The 21,074-nt window shown below is 40.6% G+C and overlaps 1 protein-coding gene across 1 annotated transcript in view; it reads right to left on the bottom strand.

Moving 5' to 3' along the window:
- The window catches only part of stk32c (serine/threonine kinase 32C), an 83,624-nt gene that overhangs the window by 34,776 nt on the left and 27,774 nt on the right, over positions 1-21,074 (bottom strand). Inside the window, exon 2 of the mRNA XM_029449956.1 lies at positions 19,207-19,262. Coding sequence (XP_029305816.1) covers positions 19,207-19,262 — 56 coding nt within the window. The remainder of the gene's footprint in view (positions 1-19,206; positions 19,263-21,074) is intronic.

The raw sequence follows: 21,074 nt of genomic DNA, 5'->3' as shown, positions 1-21,074 counted from the left end.
CAGTAAAATGTTCTAATAGCGATATCTATATCTGACATTTTCCCACATTTTTTGGGCGATTGGCGATACTGGTACATGCACAGAAGTCTCTCATGTAGTGGATGACATATAACATATTATTATACCTACTCTATATAAGTACATATGATTTACAGACACACAATAATGTATTAACTTAAATAATGAATCCACTTTTCTATGAGCTACAAACAGCCAGGTGATGTGCAAACAAAGCCCATTGTGCCCAAGTGCATAAATATAAGTAGCTTCAGTCCTTAATGAAAACGTAGCCCCCCTTTGAAGCCAAATGAAAGACGCTGAATGACAGAGTTATATAAGTCAGACTCAAGTATGAGGTAGATTCTGTGCGGAAATGAACTTCCACACTGCAGACATACTCGTTGCACCCGCTTAGCGTCATTTTAGTGACATATTGTCAGAATTGTTCATACCGGGCCGATTTTAAAACCATGAAGTGCCGATATCATCGTGCATCCCTATTCTCTAACAAAGCATGCCAAAAGTATCTCGCATACAAGAACAAGAGACCTCCACAGTGTACACTACATGTACAAAACACCTCGTGCAAGTGAGAAACATCCATGTTGCCTGGGAACTAACACGAAAGGAAATATTCTACATGAGGCCTAAGAGGATAACTCTGATATGCTGCACTCGTAGTTCAGCACTCAGCAGACGTTACATTCATTTTCTACAGATGACAGTTTTCTCCCAGATATGATCCGTTAGGTTGAGAGCACTACTGAGGAACGTGTTTAAAGAATGGTCCCTGCTCACAACTCCATTACTTCCTGACCAATGGTGTATAGCAGGGGTGGGGAACCTCCGGCCTCCGGGCCGTATACAGCCCGCGAGAAAATTTGATCCGGCCCTCGAGGTAATTCTAGACCAGGGGTAGCCAACGCGGTGCCCGCGGGCACTTGGTCACCCGCAGGGACTACGTGAGTTGCCCGCAGGGCATGTTCTAAAAGTAGCACTAGTCACCGTGGAGCTCCGTCTAAAATTTGTATTTAGTTGTTTTGCTGGGTTTTCTTTACACTTGAATTATTCTTTATTTTAAAATGACAATATTGAATATAGAATTTAAAAAACTAAAATGTTTTATGTATATATGAACTCAGACCCTGTAGGCTGTAGGGGCAAGCTAAATCTCCATTTCCCTTTTCGCTGAGACAAGCTAGCGGGAGCAGCTACGATGGAGCGCTAGGTGCATTGTTTACGCTAAACATGGCAGAGAAGCGAAAGAAAACAAACTATTTTCACAATGATTGGGATGAAGAATTATTTTTTACAACAGTGAAAGAAAAGTGTGTATGTCTCAAAGCGGCAAAGTGGCACATTGTGGAGACACTTCGGTACGTGTCACATAAGCTACCATGCTAACTACCCACCTGCAGTACTGCGGGCAGAACAAGCCGTGAGTTAAAGGCAGCTTTGGGCAGCAGCATCTCATTTTCACCAGGCCGGTGAACAAGTCACAGAAAGCTTCACTTAGAGCTGCACATTTTTTAAATAAGGAACAAGAACTTGTCCGGCAGTGGCTCAGTTAGTAGGGGCTTTGAGCCGTAGGGTTGCTGGTTCCGTCACCGACCCGACCTAAAAAAAATGTGTGACTGCTACTTGGAGAGGTCCCAGTTCACCTCCTGCCTTGCCGTCGTGCCCTTGAGCAAGGACACTGGACATCCCCCTTCCCCCCTCACTCACATTGCTCCCCGGGCGCTCTACATTAGCTGCCCACTGCTCCAAGTACTAGACTCCTGGTACAAGGATGGGTTAAAAGCAGAGAACCAATTTCACTGTGTGTGCTCTGCATGTGTGACCATTAAAAAGAGGGTTTCATCGCTCCGATTCTTCTTCTAAGAAAGCCTTTTCGGACGGAGAGGTCTTGAAAGGTGCAATGATGTTATTGAAAACACTGTTCTAAGATGAGGAGAAAGGTTCCGATGTCATATCCACTCTCTCCGATGTTACAAAGTTAGTGTTTGTACAAACAGGATATGATTTGAAGATGTGACAGTTAATGATTTCCTTTTTTTTTTTTTTTACAGAAGTGATACTTTGTACTAAAATATAGCTGGTATGATTTTGAACAAAATGCTACAAATGTGCTCATTCATACAAAACTGTCAATAAAGATATTTACAGAAATATCAGAGATGTGATGACTCTGACTTTCAAATAGATTGAGAACATAAATAAATAATGTTGCATGTTTAAATATATATGTGTTTCCTACCATAAATCATTGTTAATAATTATTGTGAGGAATAATTCACATTAACATGTGATCTTCACATATATTAATATTTATTATGATTATTATTATTAATGATAATATTATCATTAAAGGTGAACCATGCAACTATGTTATTCAGGAAGCTTGTATCAAACAAGTAGCCTTGAAGCAGCTCTCAGTATCAAAAAGGTTGGATACCCCTGTTCTAGACAGCAATAGACGGGCGATTGACTGTTTTTCCTGGCCAAGGTCAGGGTCCTTGAACACAACACAAGCGGAACTTGTCATCAGTGGACATGTCATGTCAAAAAACTTTAATATTAAACGAGACGGTCATTGACATCAGTGAACGCATCATGGCGAGTGTAACAAAGAGAAAGGTGGATGCGGAATGTCGCACTTTCCAGGAGAAATGGACGAACGATTATTTATTTGAGGAAGTAAAAGGCCAGTGTGCCTAGTTTGTGCGGACGGGCTTGCGGTGAAACACGAAACATGTCAAACTGCACGAGCTGAAAGGACGAGTGCGTTTTGATAAAGTTAACGCTCTTCGGTGGAGTTTGGCCCAACAAGCAGCTCTCTGCAGAGCGTAACATACAAACATGGAAAGATAGATCGGGAGACCACCACACCAAGAACAGACTATTCCACCACTGCTGTGCAATTATCACTTTATTTTCCATCAACCACTTGGTATTTTTTATTCAATTTAAATATTGTGTACTGCCACTTTACTTCATATGTTCTTTTGCTGTAACAAGGTACATTTCCCCGTTGTGAGACTAATAAAGGATTTATGATAAAACAGAAAGATATATGGATAAAAAAGTTGCTTTTTTGCACAGCATAAAAGAAAGTTGAAATGAGTCTTTAAAATAATTTGCAGAGGTTATGAGTTCAATAATTAGTATGGCCCTCGAAGGATGATGTAAAAATTAAAATGGCCCTTGATAGGAAAAAGGTTACCCACCCCTGGTGTATAGGAAGCGACATGTTCACCGTAGTGGATTATCTATTTAAAGCAGGCATCGAGGATCAGATTAGATGAATGGTAGGAAATAAATATAAAATCTTATGGTCTCATTTAAAACATGTTAATGATAATGTAAAGTACATGCATGTTCTCAGTTAGTAGCAATATTCATTAAGCACCATCCTTCAGCTTCATTTGTACTTGTCTTTTGAATTTTTTATGTGGCTTCATTCAAATTCAAGATGTGTCCTGTATGGTGGCTCTTGAGGCTTAAACTGCTTTTCCTTTGGACTTTTTTTCCGCTGATTTGCCCTCTGGGCCAAATGAAAAATGATTATTACAGCTCTCATTGCTGCTGCTATTCTTGTAATTACTGTTGTGAAAAAGCCTGCCAAGCTCGTATTCAACAAGTCTTCATTCTAACCCGGCTTCATTTCTTTCCAAGATTAAGAATAAAATGTAAATATAAAATGTTCTTTGTGAATGAGCACTATGTTTAGTTCAGGATCTTTATGTAGGTGATCTGCTCAGAAGCTATTGTTGATTTAAATGTTTACATTTTTTTTTTATTATTTTTGATTATTGGAGGTGCCCATGCTCGGTAGACTGCATGTTACTGACTTGATTGTGTAGCATTAGATATCCTGGCAGCACGTTCTCACACGCAACTCATCAAATACAGCAGCTTGTCAGTGGCCCTAAGCAAACAATGGTGCTCCACGTGCCCCTCTAGCGTCAGTTTTGCATGTGAAGGGCTGCCTCTAGTGGCCATAGTAATTATGACGGGCGTACAGGAGGAAGTCACGTGACGCAGTACAAATTCACTTAACTTACGTCAAGTACGAAAAGGTTCTTAACGTATTAATTAATTGCTTTAGTTACAAAACATACCTTTTCCTAAACCTAACCAAGTAGTTTTGTAGCCTAAACCTAACTATGTTATTTTGTTTGAATTCACGTTAACCACTTGTTGAAGTCTGTTGGAGTACCCTGCACGCTTAAAAATGCCAGCTAAAAGGATAATCAGTACCAACCGACCGTATGTGACGTTCTGCGAGTGAGAACGCGTTCATCTTGGAGCTCCAACATTGTTGCTGAGCACTGTAAAAAGCTAATTGTTGACTGTGGTTACCCAAGATGAATATAGCTTTACACATGAGCCGGTGTTGCACATTGATTGTAGGAACGCTAATGAGAACTGACAGAGGCAGAGAGATGAATAATTTAATGCAGCAGAGCAAGCCAACAGGTTAATGTTTGTAACTGAAATACTCCTCTGCTCCGTTCTGAATGACTTCCAGTACAACTCATAACTCTGTGCACATCCCAGCTCACATCAGTAAGTTGTTTACTGTATATGGTCAGATTCTATAAAAGAAAGTCCTGTTCATATTTTCAAATATTTTTCTGTGTTGACCCTATTCTCTGTAGTACAGAACATTATATACAGCTATTTTTAGATGTCCTTTATTAGGAAGACTAATGATTATGTCAGCAGTGTAGAATGTAAGACCCAGAGTTTTGCAACCAATCAGATATCACACTGTCAGTCATCTCCCACCAGCCCCATCTTATCTGGACTCCTCACAGAGCCGGCCGGCCGACTGAAATTATGACTTTTAAAAAGGATTTATTCATGTATTCATTGGGCATATTATCAATTCAATGTATTAGACCGGTTTATTATGGAGCAGAAGAAAGTAACAATTTTGAGTCGAGAGGCGTGAAGAAGTGTTTTGGAAGCTATTTGCATATGAATGGAGACATTTTCACCTAGATTGAAATCTGTTGAGTTGGAAGATTCCGGCTATCGCTGTGACATGCCGGTTTAGGACTGAGGCACCAAACGGAGACCAATTCTCTCCCTGCAGTAATGGACAATAAAGTGCTACTAATTCATTCTGTAAAATAATCTCCAAAATGCTAATGGGCAGTAAGAGCCAACCTACTTTTACACTACAGGCACGGTTTTCATTGTTACATTTTAATTTAGGAACACCTGCTATTTAGATTTCCTTTGAATATTTGTCACAGATAAAGGTCATTTTGTTTTTGGAACAGGCAGGGTGGAAGCAAGGGGCGAATCCAAGGATGGTGCCAAATTTCTCCAATGGCTGACTCACTGTGCATCCAGGGAAAGAGCCGTCGCCTTAAGATTGCTTTTAGCTTTGAAAGGCGCTTTATAAATACAATTTATTATTATTATTATTGAAAGAGCTGGTTAATAAAATGGCACATCCACTAGATCAGGCTCTGGACTTTCTAGCCTCAAGCCAGCCATAGTCATCCAACAAAAGTAATTCATGGTGCAGTTCACTCGACATCTTGGCTTCAAGTCTTAGTAAATACATTTTATTTATAACATTATACTTTTATAAGCTTATAATCTTAAAGTTTAATTCATTAAGACTTGAAAACTCCCCATCTAATCTGTTTCATGCCAATGTGAGTGAATAGTGTATTTGCTGGTGACTATTTACTGCCGCAAATTTGATGTGCCAGTGAGTATTTACCAAGATATCAAGTATCAAGATAGTGTAAGTGGAATTTACTGAAAACACACTTCTGTGCCTGAACATGTCATCAGGTGCCACAGTGACGGTGGCTTATTGATGTGTTTTTAATAGCTTTTAGACAACAATGGAGCTCTATGGCACAGAGGAATAAGATCACACACACACACACACACACACACACACACACACACACACACACACACACACAAGTCGAGTAGAAGAGTAATATATATATATATATATATATATATATATATATATTATATATTACTCTAATTTGTTAATCAGCAGGAATGTAGCACAACGTGAAAGTGGATGCAGTGCTCTGTTGAGTTCATTTTGGGTAAAGAGTTTGGTACAATTGTATTTTTGCTTTGTTTCTAGGAGATGCACTGTGAATAAGGACCAGCCTCATTTTGATGCAAAGATTAAAACAAGCAAACATCAAGGAGTTATCGTAATAAAAAAATCATGATTATCATTTTGGCCGTAACTGTGCAGCTCTACCATGATTTGAATATAAATTGAGCCCTGTTGAGGAGTAACACTGAATGTACACTAGTGTTTTTACCGGCTGTATTTACGTGCAGCGTGTGAGTAAAACTTGCTGTCACGGTCTAGGTGACAATGAATTCAGCACGGCAGCTGTCAGGCTGCTCTGGTCCCATGCAACTTGAATGGTGTTACAGTTAATGAGCAAATAGAATTGAAGAAAAAAGAAAAGAAACGGCCAGTCACATGGGCTGTGTCCAGTTTATGCTTGGCTCCAGATTACGTGTCTACAAGCAGCGGGAAAGACGACAGCGCTGCTGGCCCTGGGTGAGATGCTGTCACAAAGCTGGCTGTAATCTCTGACCACCAGCTGCACATAGCACCTGTTTATCACTCCTAAAGAGAGCTTTTTAGAGGTGGTCATACACACACACACACACACACACACACACACACACACACACACACACACACACACACACACACACACACACTAAAGGTGAGACATGGATTTCTCTGTGGACAGTGTTAGAAGTGTGGAGTCACTTGATGTGGGTGAAATCAAAGGCAAGGACGACGCACGTGTAGGTACGCTACAGAGGAGAGCACCTGTCCGTCTCATCTTCAAAGACAGACGCCCAAAGAAACCCTCCTATGTGTCACATCCTTTCTTTTAATAGTCTTGAGCTCTGAAGCATGAAACTAACTTTGTTTTTTTTCTGCAGCACGATTATTATTTAATTGGTGCTAAGAAAGGAGAACGGCACTAATAACGAGGAGCTCGGCGGGCTATTTCATGGAGTTAATCCCCATCGGGTCAGCTGGGTGCTGCATGGCAGGCAGAGAAACACGTTCCTGCGATTGAACATCACATTAAAACATCCACCATTCTAAATAAAAGCACCACATTTATTCACCCATATGTTCTTAAAACTGTTTGAGGGTCTCTAATGAGGCAAAATGAGCAGCAATTACAGAATAATAATGGCAGGCCCTCCGTGGTTTGTGATGAGAACAGCTAATTGTAAACTCAAGTTTGAAAGTAAACTAAATTAGCTGGTCTCAACAGCAACGGTTGCCAGGTTGCCTTTGGCGAACATTTGGGGAAATTGACAACCAATTCTTGGCCTTTAGTTGCCATCAGTGGCATCGCTTTTTAACATATATAAAAAATAGTGAGAGCAAACAGAAAAACATGCACGTGCTATTACAGTCACTACTGGCTGATGTATTACTGCAAAGTATCTTAAATGGTCTGGCAACAACTTTTAAAAGTTAGTGTTGAGTCCTGATAAGTGCCCAAATGTTTATAAAACCATGATATATAATATAAGTTTGCTGGAAAAATTCCACTGAGCTCAATGTGACCTATCTGCCAGTGTGACCTATCTACTGAAGATCATGAGACTAATTATATATTCCACCGAGACTCTGACCAGCTCTGACTGCAGCCTTGTTACCCGGTTGCTGGGTCGGTGGATGATGTTCATTTGGGAGGTCATTGGATTGGAGAGTTCACAATAGAACAAATATTCATCCGTTTGACAAAAAATAATCTTATTTAGTTGGGTAAGAGAAATTGTTTGTGTAACTGATCAGTCCGACTGACTTGACCTATTTAAAAAACTGTCCATGAGGTCATGCAGGTAATTCTTTAGCTCCGCTTAATTCAGGGGTCTGCAACCTGCGGCTCAGGAGCCACATGCGGCTCTGTAACCCCTCTGCAGTGGCTCCCTGAAGCTTTGACCAAAAAAACCCATCAAACTAAATATTTATTTTTCTGTATTTTTTTGTTTGTTATATTTCGTCCACTAAAATATGCGTCACATTCTCCTGCGTCGACGGGAGTCTTTCCCTGCAGGCGGCACATCTTGAGTTTCAGACCCCCGTCTAACTCGATATGCTAACCATGGATAAAACCAAAAAAAAGAAAAGTCTCGGAAGAAAATAGTGTAATTCTGCGTGGACGGATACATTTGCTTTCACTGCCAACGATGCTGGCTCTTTTTAAGCTATTAGGCTGCAGCTATATGTTTTTTGGGGGGCTCAGACAATGGTAGGGGAAACACTGATACCGCTTTTAGTACTCGGAGACGTGATATAGTTACAACTCAATTTTATTAAATATATGGCTCTCAAGGAAATGCATTTAAAAATATTTGGCTTTTATGGCTCTCCCAGCCAAAAAGGTTCCCGACCCCTGGACTAGAGTGTGCATGGGTTTGGTTGTTATCATGATCCTTTAAGGCTGCATTAAAGATAAGAGTAAAAACCTTTCTGACTGACTGTTATCGGACTCTCACCTGTTTGGTTATCATACTGGCATTATTCATGATTTTATATACACATTTTATTGTGTTAAAACCACTTCTCTGAGCGAGACTAACTAACAGACCGGATCAAACACTGTATTTCTAAAAAAAAATGAATCTCGAGGAGAATGTCCTCGTTAAGACGAAGAGCAAATGTATGAACTTGGTTGAAGTCAAATAGAACTGTTTCATTGAATTTGCCATGTCGCAGTAGGACAAGCACAGGTGGAGCTGATAAATTGAATAATGAGTCAATTCAGCTGCTTCAGTATTAAGGTCCTGGTGTTTTGCATGGTGGCTCACTGTCATGGTTTACTGGCACCCTTGAATAGAGCAGAGCCATCATTAATGTTATTAGCATTCAGCACCTGTGCTTTTCCTACTATGACAAGTCAAAAAGTCTGCTGTCCAAACCCCACATGTTCAGTATTTACAGCTCTACAATATCATCAGTCACAATTATACAATGACAGTGAGATCAAAAGGTTGTCACAAGGTCTAGGGACAGACTCTCTTACCACTCGGCCACCTTCATGTGGCATCAGGTAGAATGTTTGTATCATATTTCGGGGAGACATACTCCTATCCTCCAGCTCTACTCCATCTACCCAGACCTCTGTCTGGTTAATCTCAATGTTACTCCCTCCCTGAACACATGCATGTTTTAAATGTTCATTAGCTGAACATATCACTCGGTCACTAAAAATGCTCTCTGATGCTGCGCTTCAAAGTGGAGCATCACTGTTAAATCCCAGGGATGGCTGCATGTTTACCTTTACAACCCCCCTTCGTTCTTGATGCTCATCCCCTCCACTGTTATGCTATAGTTAGCAGTCCTATCAATTGTTGTCAGAAGGTCTAAAGCTCCTGGGATAAAAAGGCTTGCAGAGAGGAGAAAAGGGTTGGGTGGTAAATTTAGTGGACTCAGTCTGGAAGCTGCAGATTTTCTGTTTTCTAGGTCAGGTAAGTGCCAAGTCGGCCAGAAGCCTCTGACTGAGACACATGGGGAAACACGAACGGATAGAAGACCACCGCCTAAAGGGAGGAAAGAGAGAGAGAGAGAGAAAGAGATAGAGAGAGAGAGAGAAAGAGATAGAGATAGAGATAGAGAGAGAGAGAGAGAGAGAGAGAGAGAGAGAGAGAGAGAGAGAGAGAGAGAGAGGGAGATAGAGACAGAGACAGAGAAAGTGATAGAGACAGAGAGAGAGAGAGAGAGAGACAGAGAGACAGAGAGAGAGAGAGACAGAGATAGAGACAGAGATAGAGAGAGAGAGACAGAGAGAGACACAGAGACACAGAGACACAGAGAGGGAGACAGAAACAGAGAGAGAAAGAGAGAGAGAGAGAGAGAGAGAGAGAGAGAGAGAGAGAGAGAGAGAGAGAGAGAGAGAGAGAGAGAGAGAGAGAGAGAGAGAGAGAGAGAGAGAGAGAGAGAGACAGAGAGAGAGAGAGAGAGAGAGAGAGCAGCTTGTGTCTCTCCTCTTAAATTCAGCGGAAATATACTGTACATTAAATGCTGACATCATTCCCTCAGATTAACTTTCGACTTGTTTGTTGTCAGCACGATGGTGCAGCACTCATCGTTGGCGAGTTGCGATGGAAAAAGAGTTGTGTAACTACGGGGTAACTTGAAAATAAGACAACACGAACACTCGCTCAATGCTGCATTTGGGCAAGAGTGCTTTAAAAGAGGCAAGCAAGGCAAACACACTCTCAGGGTCTGATGAACATGTCATCCAGGGAGAAGAAGGAATAATTTGCTCTTTCATTTGGTTCATTCCACTGGATGTCTTCAGCTCCACAGCGGCTGCTGTCAGCCTGCAGGAAATGAAAGTGTTCACGGAGCTCGGCCATCATTTTGCCCAGCTTTCAGGATGCACCATTACTGCAGGCATGACCATTAATAAGCACAGTCATGGATTAGACATCTCTCCGACTGAAGCTTTGTAGTACATCTGAAGAAGTGTGGGAATCATCTCGAGTACAGATGAATACAAATAACAAAATGCAGACACACAATGCAAGCATATCAGGGCCACAGACATTCTTCTGGCAGCCTGAGAGTGCTTCAGTCTTTGAAACAGCCTCCACTGAAAGTCACTGAACATTATACAGGGATTTGGTGTCACTTAGGGAAAATCCAAAAACAGTCTGAGCAATGGCTCCATGTTTTAACATTTCAAAGTATGAAAACTAATAGTAGGAAGGCATCAATCACTACCTTTCCTCACCCAATACCTATTCCACTAGCTTACCTCAGGGTATCTGCCAATACAGAGTATCCAAACTAATAATCTCATCCAACATTTCTATATGGAACTCAATGGGATCATAACTATGTATGGTCACATGAAGCCAGGTATTGCTGTGACTGGAGAAGTATGTCCATAAAATATCATTATTTCCCAGAGTAAAAGGTGGATGTCTTCAAATGTCGTGTTTTGTCTGACCAACAGTCCAAAACCTGAAGATCACGTTAAATGTCACATTTGACAAAAAAAAGCTGTAGCAAATCCTCACATCTGAGATGCTGGAAAAACCATTTATTTCAGACTGCTGTGACTGAATGTAACTGAAAAAAGACTAAATGTATCTCGACAATGACAAAGAGAGTTTACATTGAGGATTGGTAATGTCATGGCTGATGATCAGTATGTTTAATAAGGTCATTATCAACACAGTGTATCTGATCGGTGCATCCCTTACTAATATTCCATAATTCATTTATATTTTCTGTTGTGGTTGGTAAGAAATGACAAGGAAAGGAGAGTAAAGCAGTTTTCTAAATATTGTGTTACATGTCTACAACTAAAGGAAAAACATAACACATGATTCAACTGATATTAAATTCCAAATTGCCCCGTGGGAAAAGACACAAATTGCAGAACATTGTTCAAGCTTGCCTCATGTGTGCTTACCTACAAGTTTATATAAAACACAAAAAGAGACTTTGAAGTTGGTGGGAAAATATAAGGACGGCATAATGAGGATTACATGCATCCCAGAATGTGAAGGAGACTTAAGATGCACAAAAAGTGCCTGAAGGCTTATCTCAAGCATATTCTCTTTAGGTTTACTGGAGGTGTTAGAGGTGTGACTGCAAGTTTCAATAAGGGTGGGATATCTCATACATATTCATCAACATGAAAGACACATTTTTCCATATCACCATGATGGAAATACATGCTGATTGATGCTGTACAGATAGTGTATAAAATAGACTTAAAGCATAGTGAGGGATAAAACTGACCATTAAAATGATTGACACCCTGCCTGATACATTGATCTCTGTCTTGCTAGCTCAAGGTATCTGGCCATGTGTTCTCGTGCCTGACAGCTTGCTCCTTTTTCTGTTTGGCGGTTTCATTCCCTGAGCTCTATGTTGAAGGGAACGTCAATCAGTTCAGCATTCATATAGGCCTACCTGTGGGATCAACCACACACTGACATACTAGGCTATACTGTATTTGCTCAGTCAAATGTATGAGCACTTAAGCTATCACAACTGATTGAATCACTAAGCCCTGTCCCCATTAGTTACTGCTGAGCTTTCTGTTTCCATTTAGAGTGGGAGATTTACCACTTACAATTCTTAGTCATTTTCTTTACCTGGGTGCTTGATTTCAAACAACTTCTCATTTGTAGTTAGTGACCATCAATTGTTAAAATGACATCTGAAACTAGCTAGATGTTATGAGCTGTAGCTTGCTAGGTAATTAAGCTAACGTTAGCTCCATGAGCTGGTTGTAAACCAACCAACGGACTTTTTTAATGTTTCATGGTGACTCAAATAAAAATGACAACCCTGTAAGAAGATCTTAAATATGCACTTGATGGCTACTTTATTGATATAGCGCTAAAAGACTGAGGCTAAAGTTATAGGCTATACCAAGTAAAAGGTTAGCATGCTCACCAGTTGATGATCCATGTAGAACATATGCAAATACAGAAACAGCATTGGTCTTAAATTGTTGCAGAGTTAGTCTTCGTATTATAGATAAAGTGAAACGTAAGATCCAACTGGTTTTTCATTCTAGCATATCCCTGCTTACATACGTAGCACTTAGCACTACGTATTATTTTAAACAGTAAGTTTATCTGTTAATGTCACAAGAGTAAAGGCTTTTAGCATGAGGACTAACTGATATAATGCTATATCAGGTACAGTTGGCTCGGGTTGCTGGAGTTACATTTCCATAAATCCAATAAAGAGCTGGACAGAGCTGCTAACGTTAGCCTAAACTCTGTTAGCACCCAGGACTAGCTTATATATAAGTGTGATTCATAACATGTTTTTTTTTATTTGTGCAAATGTAATAGTTCAACATTTTGTCACTGAACAGTAAATGCAGCCACTCATAACTAAAAAATGTCAATTTATAGTATCTTCAAAGGCCATAAATCAAATATTTCAAAGTCTCTGGTTTATCCTGGTGTCCAGCCTAGCGCAGTTGCATTGATGCTGAAAGAACATTCATTTTGCAGGTTGATGGAATTATTATCTGAACTTTTAAAGCCAATTGACATGCAGTCCTGTATCAAAATTTAAATCAGAAAATGTAACCCTATCATAAGAAAAAATGCTGAATACTGTCACACTTTTGCAATTCATTCTCCGTGGAGCTGAACGGATATCAAAAGTGTGGAGGTGGAACAAAACTCTCTGTCCTGTTTCTGGCCAACACTGAGTGAAGTTAAATAATGATACAGTACATGTGAATACTGAAATTCTGTGGTATTCTCTGGGGAAGAAAGGTTGGAATGTTAATGAATACAAGTAAGAATGTAACCCTATTATTAGTGGAAAAGCTACAATACTCCTGATCCATAGCTCATTAATATGTGTAGTTGGCACACTTGCACAAAGATAAAACAAGATGCAAGACTGCGGAGAAAATATTCAGGACGGCTTTCTGGCACACAGCATTGCTACCATTCTCATTTTCTACCATGTACATTTAATTTTGTTTGCAGACATGTTAACACCTCCAAATGCTCTGTTTTTTCTCAAGTCTAAATTTGACCAGCCATTTGATCAAAAAACAAAGAGAGTAAAATTATACATTTTAAAACTAAACACTGGAGCATTCTTACACTTCAGAGCTCTTTGCGTTGTGAAGCCTATTGAGGTGTAATGGAAGAGCATACATTTCTAGGCTAATAGGTCGCCGAGGGCTACACTGTGGCTGGGCTGTGCTGCAAAGCTGCACTCTGCAAAACCAAATCTCATCTGATCTTTTCACACCTGCAGCTAAAGGGTTAAGAGGAGGAATGAGGCTCAACTCTCAGGCTTTATAGGCAGGAGGACGCTGATGGGCTTATTCTCAAAGAATGAATTGTGGCCGCTGATACCACCATGAATTTCCCAATCATTTGCAACCGCTATCTGCAGCGTCTCAAGGTCTGATTTCCAAAAGATATTCTGCTAATGGTATTACAGCGCAAACACGGCCATAAAGTTTTGCAGCTGTTTCAGCAATTTGCCAATTTTTTCGTTTAATTTAAATGATCCACGTGGCAAAGTATAAATGTTGCCTTTGTGTCAAAAACACAGTAGGTAGAACAATAGCATCAAGTAACCGACCCGGAAGTTGTAGTTCTATGGTTTGGCCACCATGTCAGATTGGCTTTAAAGCCCGGCGCTGTTCCTGTATCCAGTTCTCTTTATACATCCATGGTTCTGACCAACGCGGTGCAGAGGCAATCCTCAAAACTTCAAACAAGGAATTTTAATGTGACAGAGAGAAACCGTATTTGGGATTTAATATCTCAGTCTGTCAGTGATGTTGGTGTTTTCAAACGCACACCTTCAGACTGTAAAAAAAGATGTCATGATTTGAAGCGGAGGACAAAAAGAAAAAATATAATTCAATGCTGCCATGATGACGGGAATGTCTGTGTTTATATTACATCTGCTCTTCAGTTACCACCTGACCCTTCCACAGACACTGGGACCTTCCCCGATATGATGAGTGTCACAGGCTCTCTTTCTGTGTCATCTTCTTCTCTCTTCCACTCCCACTGTTTCCACCGCATGTCTCTGTTTGTCTATCTTTCTACTTCCATCACACTCCTAATGAGGGTTTATTCCAACTGAAGTGTGTGGGGGTACAGGGTATGAGGATGTAAAGACCTCCAGCTGAGCTCCCTCACTACTTCTGACCTCCCTTGTCTTTCTCCCTACAGCCTCTCCTCTCTCTGTTTAGATCTTTACCTGCCCATCGGACTGTTGCCATAAAGGAGCGGTCACTAAACTGCTGTCAGTAACAATGACATGTTGTGTCTCCCTCGAGTGTCAACTCTCCCACAGGCTCTCTCTGCACAGGCCTTAATGAGCCCCGTGGTGGAAACGACGAGATGGAGTGACATAGGGGGGCTAAAGTCAGATGCTCATGGGGAAAAGGTAGTGGAGGAGAGAGAGAGAGCAACAGGGGAGCAAGCAATTATCCTGACTCCGGTGCTGTATATGGCTATACAGCCCTCTAGCTGGCACGTTACAAATGAGCTGTATCCTCCACTGCTGTGAAAATAATCACACCCAGCTACAATCACTCTCCACCCCCACCTGGTAGAGGACAGATGCTCCAAAACAGGACAGGTAGAAGTTAAGAGAGGACGCGCTTATTGGGAATTCAAACAGTATTAATGCCATATTGTATTCTTAATAATACTGTATTGCTTTGACAACACAGGTTCTTTACTGTCGAGCCCATAACACACCCTTGAAATGAATTGCAAGAGGAACAGTGGGGGATGGAGAGAGAAACTAGGCCTGATTTAAAAGGAGAGGAGGGCGGGAGAGAGGTACCTGTGGTGATATATCATAGAAAAGGGAATGGGAGGAAATGATTTGCAGTATGCAATAAGAGCAGAGACTCAGGGCAGCCCTCCAAACGGAATGAGTTTGTAATCAGTACAAATTGTCTAAATGCGCCTACAGTGTGATCACAACTATCTCATAACTTCATTTCACACTTGTCTAATTTGAAGGCAAGTCAAATGATTCCGATGTAGCAGAAGCACAAATTGTAACCTATAAATGTATCTGGTTTAAAATTGATAACTTAAAGCAGGGGTGGGGAACCTCCGGCCTCCGGGCCACATTTGATCCGGCCCTCGAGGTAATTCGTAAAACGCACGAAAAAAAAAATCCACTCGCAAAAAAAACTAGACGCCAATATTTTAAACGGCCGACTGACTGTTTTTCCTGGCCATGGTCCCTGAACACAACACAAGCGGAACGTGGTCACATCATGTCAAAAAACTTCAATATTAAACGAGACGGTCATTGACATCAGTGAACGCAGCATGGCGAGTGTAAAACAGAGAAAGGTGGATGTGGAATGTCGCACTTTCCAGGAGAAATTGGACGAACGATGATTTCTTTGTGGAAGTAAAAGGCCAGTGTGTCTAGTTTGTGTGGACGTACCTGCGGAGATGAAAAATAATCTCGACCGTCATTACAGCACGAAACATGCCAAACTGCACGATCTGACAGGACGAGTGCGTTTGGATAAAGTTAACGCTCTTCGGTGGAGTTTGGCCCAACAAACAGCTCTCTGCAGAGCGTAACATACAAACATGAAAGGACAGATTGGTAGACCACCACACCAAGAACAGACTATTCCACCACTGCTGTGCATTTATCACTGCCATGTGCAATATTCACTTTATTTTCTATCAAACACTTGGTACTTATATTATTTGTTATCCTATTTATCTATTGTGTACTGCCACTTTACTTCATATGTTCTTTTGCTGTAACAAGGTACATTTCCCCGTTGTGAGACTAATAAAGGATTTATGATAAAACAGAAAGATATATGGATAAAAAAGTTGCTTTTTTGCACAGCATGAAAGAAAAGTGAAATTAATGGGCTGTGTCTTTAAAATAATTTGCAGAGGTTATGAGTTCAATAATTAGTATGGCCCTCGAAGGATGATGTAAAAAGAAAATGGCCCTTGATAGGAAAAAGGTTCCCCACCCCTGACTTAAAGCAACATTATGCAACAATTTTGGTATATTTGTGATTTGGCACCCCAAAAGTTACAGAGTGCAATTCATGCATGCACCGTAAATATGGACAGCTGTACACATGCATTTGTTATGATTACATTACTGGTGATCAAAAACTAGCGAGTTGACAACTTAGCTAACGCTCCTTCTTATCCCCAGTGGTGCCAAGCTTATGTGCTAGTGGTGTAAGTAGCAGCTACAGTTAGCAGCTACAGTTAGCAGTTGGCGTTACTTGAGCAACAAGTAAAGCTTTCTGTCTATCAGGAAACTGTAAATCACCGAGAGTCGAGACAGAGCAGCCGGAGGACATCAGATGAAAAACCAAAACATAGTTTTCTCCATAAAATATGATCTATTTTCAGCAAATCCTGGACGTCAAATTGCATAGTTTGTGCTCCCCAATGCTAATGTGATAACACTCTGGGACAGACCATGTCTTCTACTTTGAGCTGTGCAGCAATTGTTTTGTTTTTTTAAGTCTTGCTGACAGGGAAAGATAACATAGAGAGAAGGTCTTGTGTTGAAAGGGCAAGAGCCAGAAGAGTGGTAGAGAAAGATGTGTACCCTAATGCTTTACATTTATCAAACACGAGGGAAAATGAAACGAGAAATGAAAAGCAGAATAAAACCGAGGTTTCCTCTGCTTCGCCCTCTGACAGCCTCTTCTTTCTCAGCTCCAACCTACCTCACGAGTCCCCACTGTGCAAGAACGAGCCCTACAAACACATCTCTCACTTTCACAAATGTCACACACACACAAATACAAATGTCACACACACACACAAATGTCACACACACACTCACACACACACACACACACACAACACACACACACACACACACACACACACACACACACACACACACACACACACACACACACACACACACACACACACACATGTACAGATCATGTTTCACAGTGCTACAGTGCGAGTTCAATAACTGTTTGTGCCCGATTCTGTCCTTTACTCTTTACATTTCTCTCACACACAAACGCATCCACATCTTTATGTTGTGCTTGTTTTTTTATAAGGGTTTATACACCAATTTAGACTAATATGAATTATTATAGCCACATTTCATTGAATAAATAATAGTTTAATATCAAGTTGATGCTATACTTTTTAGGGTATAAATTGACGGAAATCTTATAATAGTAAGTGTTCTTTTAAAAAAAAGATTTAATGATCGCTTGTTTTGTCTTATTTACCCATCTTCTTTACACACACCAACATAAACCTCATTGTGTTCAATGGAGAGATTAAGACTCATGCTGTTAAGTATTCAGAAACAGCAGGAAGACAGAGTGTGGCCACAGTGGGCCAGAAAACACAGACAGGATGACCTCCAACAAGGACAAACTTTATCAGGACGTCTCTGTGAGCATCTGTCTGACTGTGTGAGTGTAGTCTGTTTGTGTGTGCAAGCACCTGTCTCCATAAAAGTGTGTGGGAACATGACTGTGTTACAGATATTCTGTGGTCACATACATAACGTTATTCAGAGCATCTATTTTAGCCAAGAGAGCAGCTTATTTCAAGCTCTTTATGATTGAATTTTAAAACCAAAAGCATGAATGAACATTTATTTCCATGTTGCATTTATTCCAAAAATGTTAAATGTAGGGTAAAAAATCTAATGTGCAAAAAAATAGGTTGCCCTGCTTCAGTCCCTAAAGCTAGGCCTGCATGCAGTGTATCTCCCAGCTTGCTGCAGATTCTCTTCTGTATCATAAGGGAAGTGGCAGCAGCTTGAGGGAACAAAGCAATAAGTGGGAATTTACATAAATTCACATGGTAATGTATTCAGCATTGGGCAATGACTTCCCATATAACAGAGGGACATGTTTTTGAAAAAAGATTGTGTTTTGAGAAGAGCAAAGCAGAAAGATTTTGCAAAGGCGTGCACAGACATGAGTATAATGAACAAATATTAGCCGTGATATTTGGGATTCAAAATGAAGATAAACTATTCCAATCTCTGGAGCCCAACTGTGTGTCGACACACACACACACACACACACACACACACACACACATCCACCCGCTACGCCCTGAATTCATTACTGAAGTCTCACACAGGCATTCAATATGAACACAAAGAGATTCTTTAACTAACAATTGGCCCAAAAGTTAATCCAAAATGTCTGTTTTATCAACATTAGCCACCAATGATGATATTGGCACCTGAGACCAGGTTGAAAAGAACTGCTGTAATTTGTTTCACAATATAACACACACACACACACACACACACACACACACACACAGTTTCCCTCCATGCTGTATTGCGCCCAACCATTGAGCATGATGACAAATGCAGCCCCAGTATTGTACTGCTGTAATTAAATGGAGATGTGGGGTCAAAACTCCCAACAGGTTGGCTGGCATGAGATGAAAAGTAAATTGGCTCTCCTCTAAGCGACTTTATAGAAAGAATTACATAAGCCGCATTTATAAGAATTATTAAAATAGAAACATTATTTATCTTTTAAGCACCATAATATCATGAGAGCCGCAATGTAATCTCTCACAGCCCGTTCTGCTTGCCCTTTTCTAATTCTTTAGCAGAGATAATGACTGTGCAGGCTATCTGAAGGTACAGAACACACTGAAAGAAAATGGAGGTTACATCACCTTTCCAAAGCTTCCTTTCCCAATGGCCCGCAATATCTGGAAGTGGTCAAAGTTCACTGTGAAGAAAAAGAGAGGAAGAGAGAGGAGGAATCTGTCAGCATGAGTTCAGCTACAAAATAGGGAACATCATAAAGTATCATCACGGCGAACACCTCTGCTGGGGTTTCGGCTCCACAGTCTAGCACATTAGATTTAAAACGACTGTGAGGTTAAAGTGCCGACTTTAAGCATGTATTTGAGGGTGTTCACATCTACATCTGATGAACGGTGGAGGAATTGCGTTTTTTTGTTTACGCAGTCCACCATTGTTATGGGACAGAAAGTAATTGGACAAGTTAACATAAAGTCATCGCATTTAGTGGCAAATGCTTTGCAATCAATAACTGGCTCAAGCCTAGGACACAAACACAAACACCTCAGCAGACGATCCCCTGGTGATGCTCTGCCAGGCCTGTACTGCAAGCATCTTTAGTTCTTGCTTGCTTTGAGTGCGTTTTGTTCGACGCTTAGAAACACATGCTCAGTTGGAATGAGGTCAGGTGACTGACTCGGCCAGTCAAGACTTGTGTGTTGGTATAAGATCACTTTCCTTTCCGCATGATTTTATATCAGGGATTATTTATCAGGGATTCAGGCTCGGATCTAAGGACACTGGACCACCAAAGTCCAGTTTGTTCTTGACATCAACTCCAACACGCAATACTAATACGCAATATGAACTTGACTTCATTGTATGAGCTTGGGATCTTGCATGCTTTTCTACACTAGCGACAACTTAAACAAATGTCATGTAGATGATGACGCAAGTGTATTAGGGTACGCAACACCATTACTAATGTGAAAGGAGAGTGGGGGTAGTATTCCAGCATGGTATGAATCAATTGTACGTAATATGAAAACACAATAGGAGTCTTCAGCCATGCTCACTGGGGCTGTACTTAGATGTAAATGCTAACATTAGCATTAGCATGCTATTGTAATGGTATAATGTTTACCAATATTGCTAACATTTGCCAATTAGCACAACAAACAAAGTACTGCTGAAGATGATAAGAGTGTCATTAGTTTTGCAGGTATTTGGACAAATTACATTTGACCTGGTGATGGTGTAGATGAAAAGCAAAAGGATCACCAGAGATATTACAATTCATCCTCAGGGGACCATGAATGTCTGGACCAAAATTTCATGGCAGACCATCCCATAGATGCTGACACATTTGTCTCAAAACCACAACTGTGAACTTCATGGTGGTGCTAGAAGCAAAGTCAGGGCATCACAAAAGTCAAGAGGATTCATCCTCTCTGGACCTTGAATGTCGGTACAAATTTCATAGCAATACATCTAATGGTTGTTGAGATATTTCAGTCTGGACCAAAGTGGTGGACCGATTGCCATCTCCAGAGCCATGCTATGCAGCTTACATGGCTAAAAAGTGCTACGAGTTCTAAGCTGCTGACCCAATACGGATTTGAACACTTGTCAAGCTGAAAGTCAGCACTTCAACATAATAGTCACCGTTTCATTTCCAATCCAATGGGCTGGAGTAAAGAGTTAAAACAATAAAAACACATTATTGTCCTAATACTTTCTGGCTGTAGTGTCGGTTGGCTTGGTACGGTGAAGTCGTAGCTTTGGAATCAATAGAAAATAAAATATATTTTCAATTAGAATTAAAACCATCTGAAGAAACTGTATTTTGGACAATGAAAAGTCTGGAAAATTGAAAAGCAAGGACATTTTGAATTAGAGCACAACAGTCACAACATGAAGCATGCATGTCCTTGCAGGATCTAAACAATGTACAGTATATCTCAAAAGTGAGTACACCCTTTAGATTTTTGCAAATATTCTGTTATATCCTTTCAGG

Source organism: Cottoperca gobio, chromosome 15 (assembly GCF_900634415.1).
Source record: "Cottoperca gobio chromosome 15, fCotGob3.1, whole genome shotgun sequence".
NCBI classification, from domain to species: domain Eukaryota; kingdom Metazoa; phylum Chordata; class Actinopteri; order Perciformes; family Bovichtidae; genus Cottoperca; species Cottoperca gobio.
The sequence above is the reverse complement of the archived record's forward strand: the minus strand, read 5'-3'. Positions and strand labels throughout refer to the sequence as shown.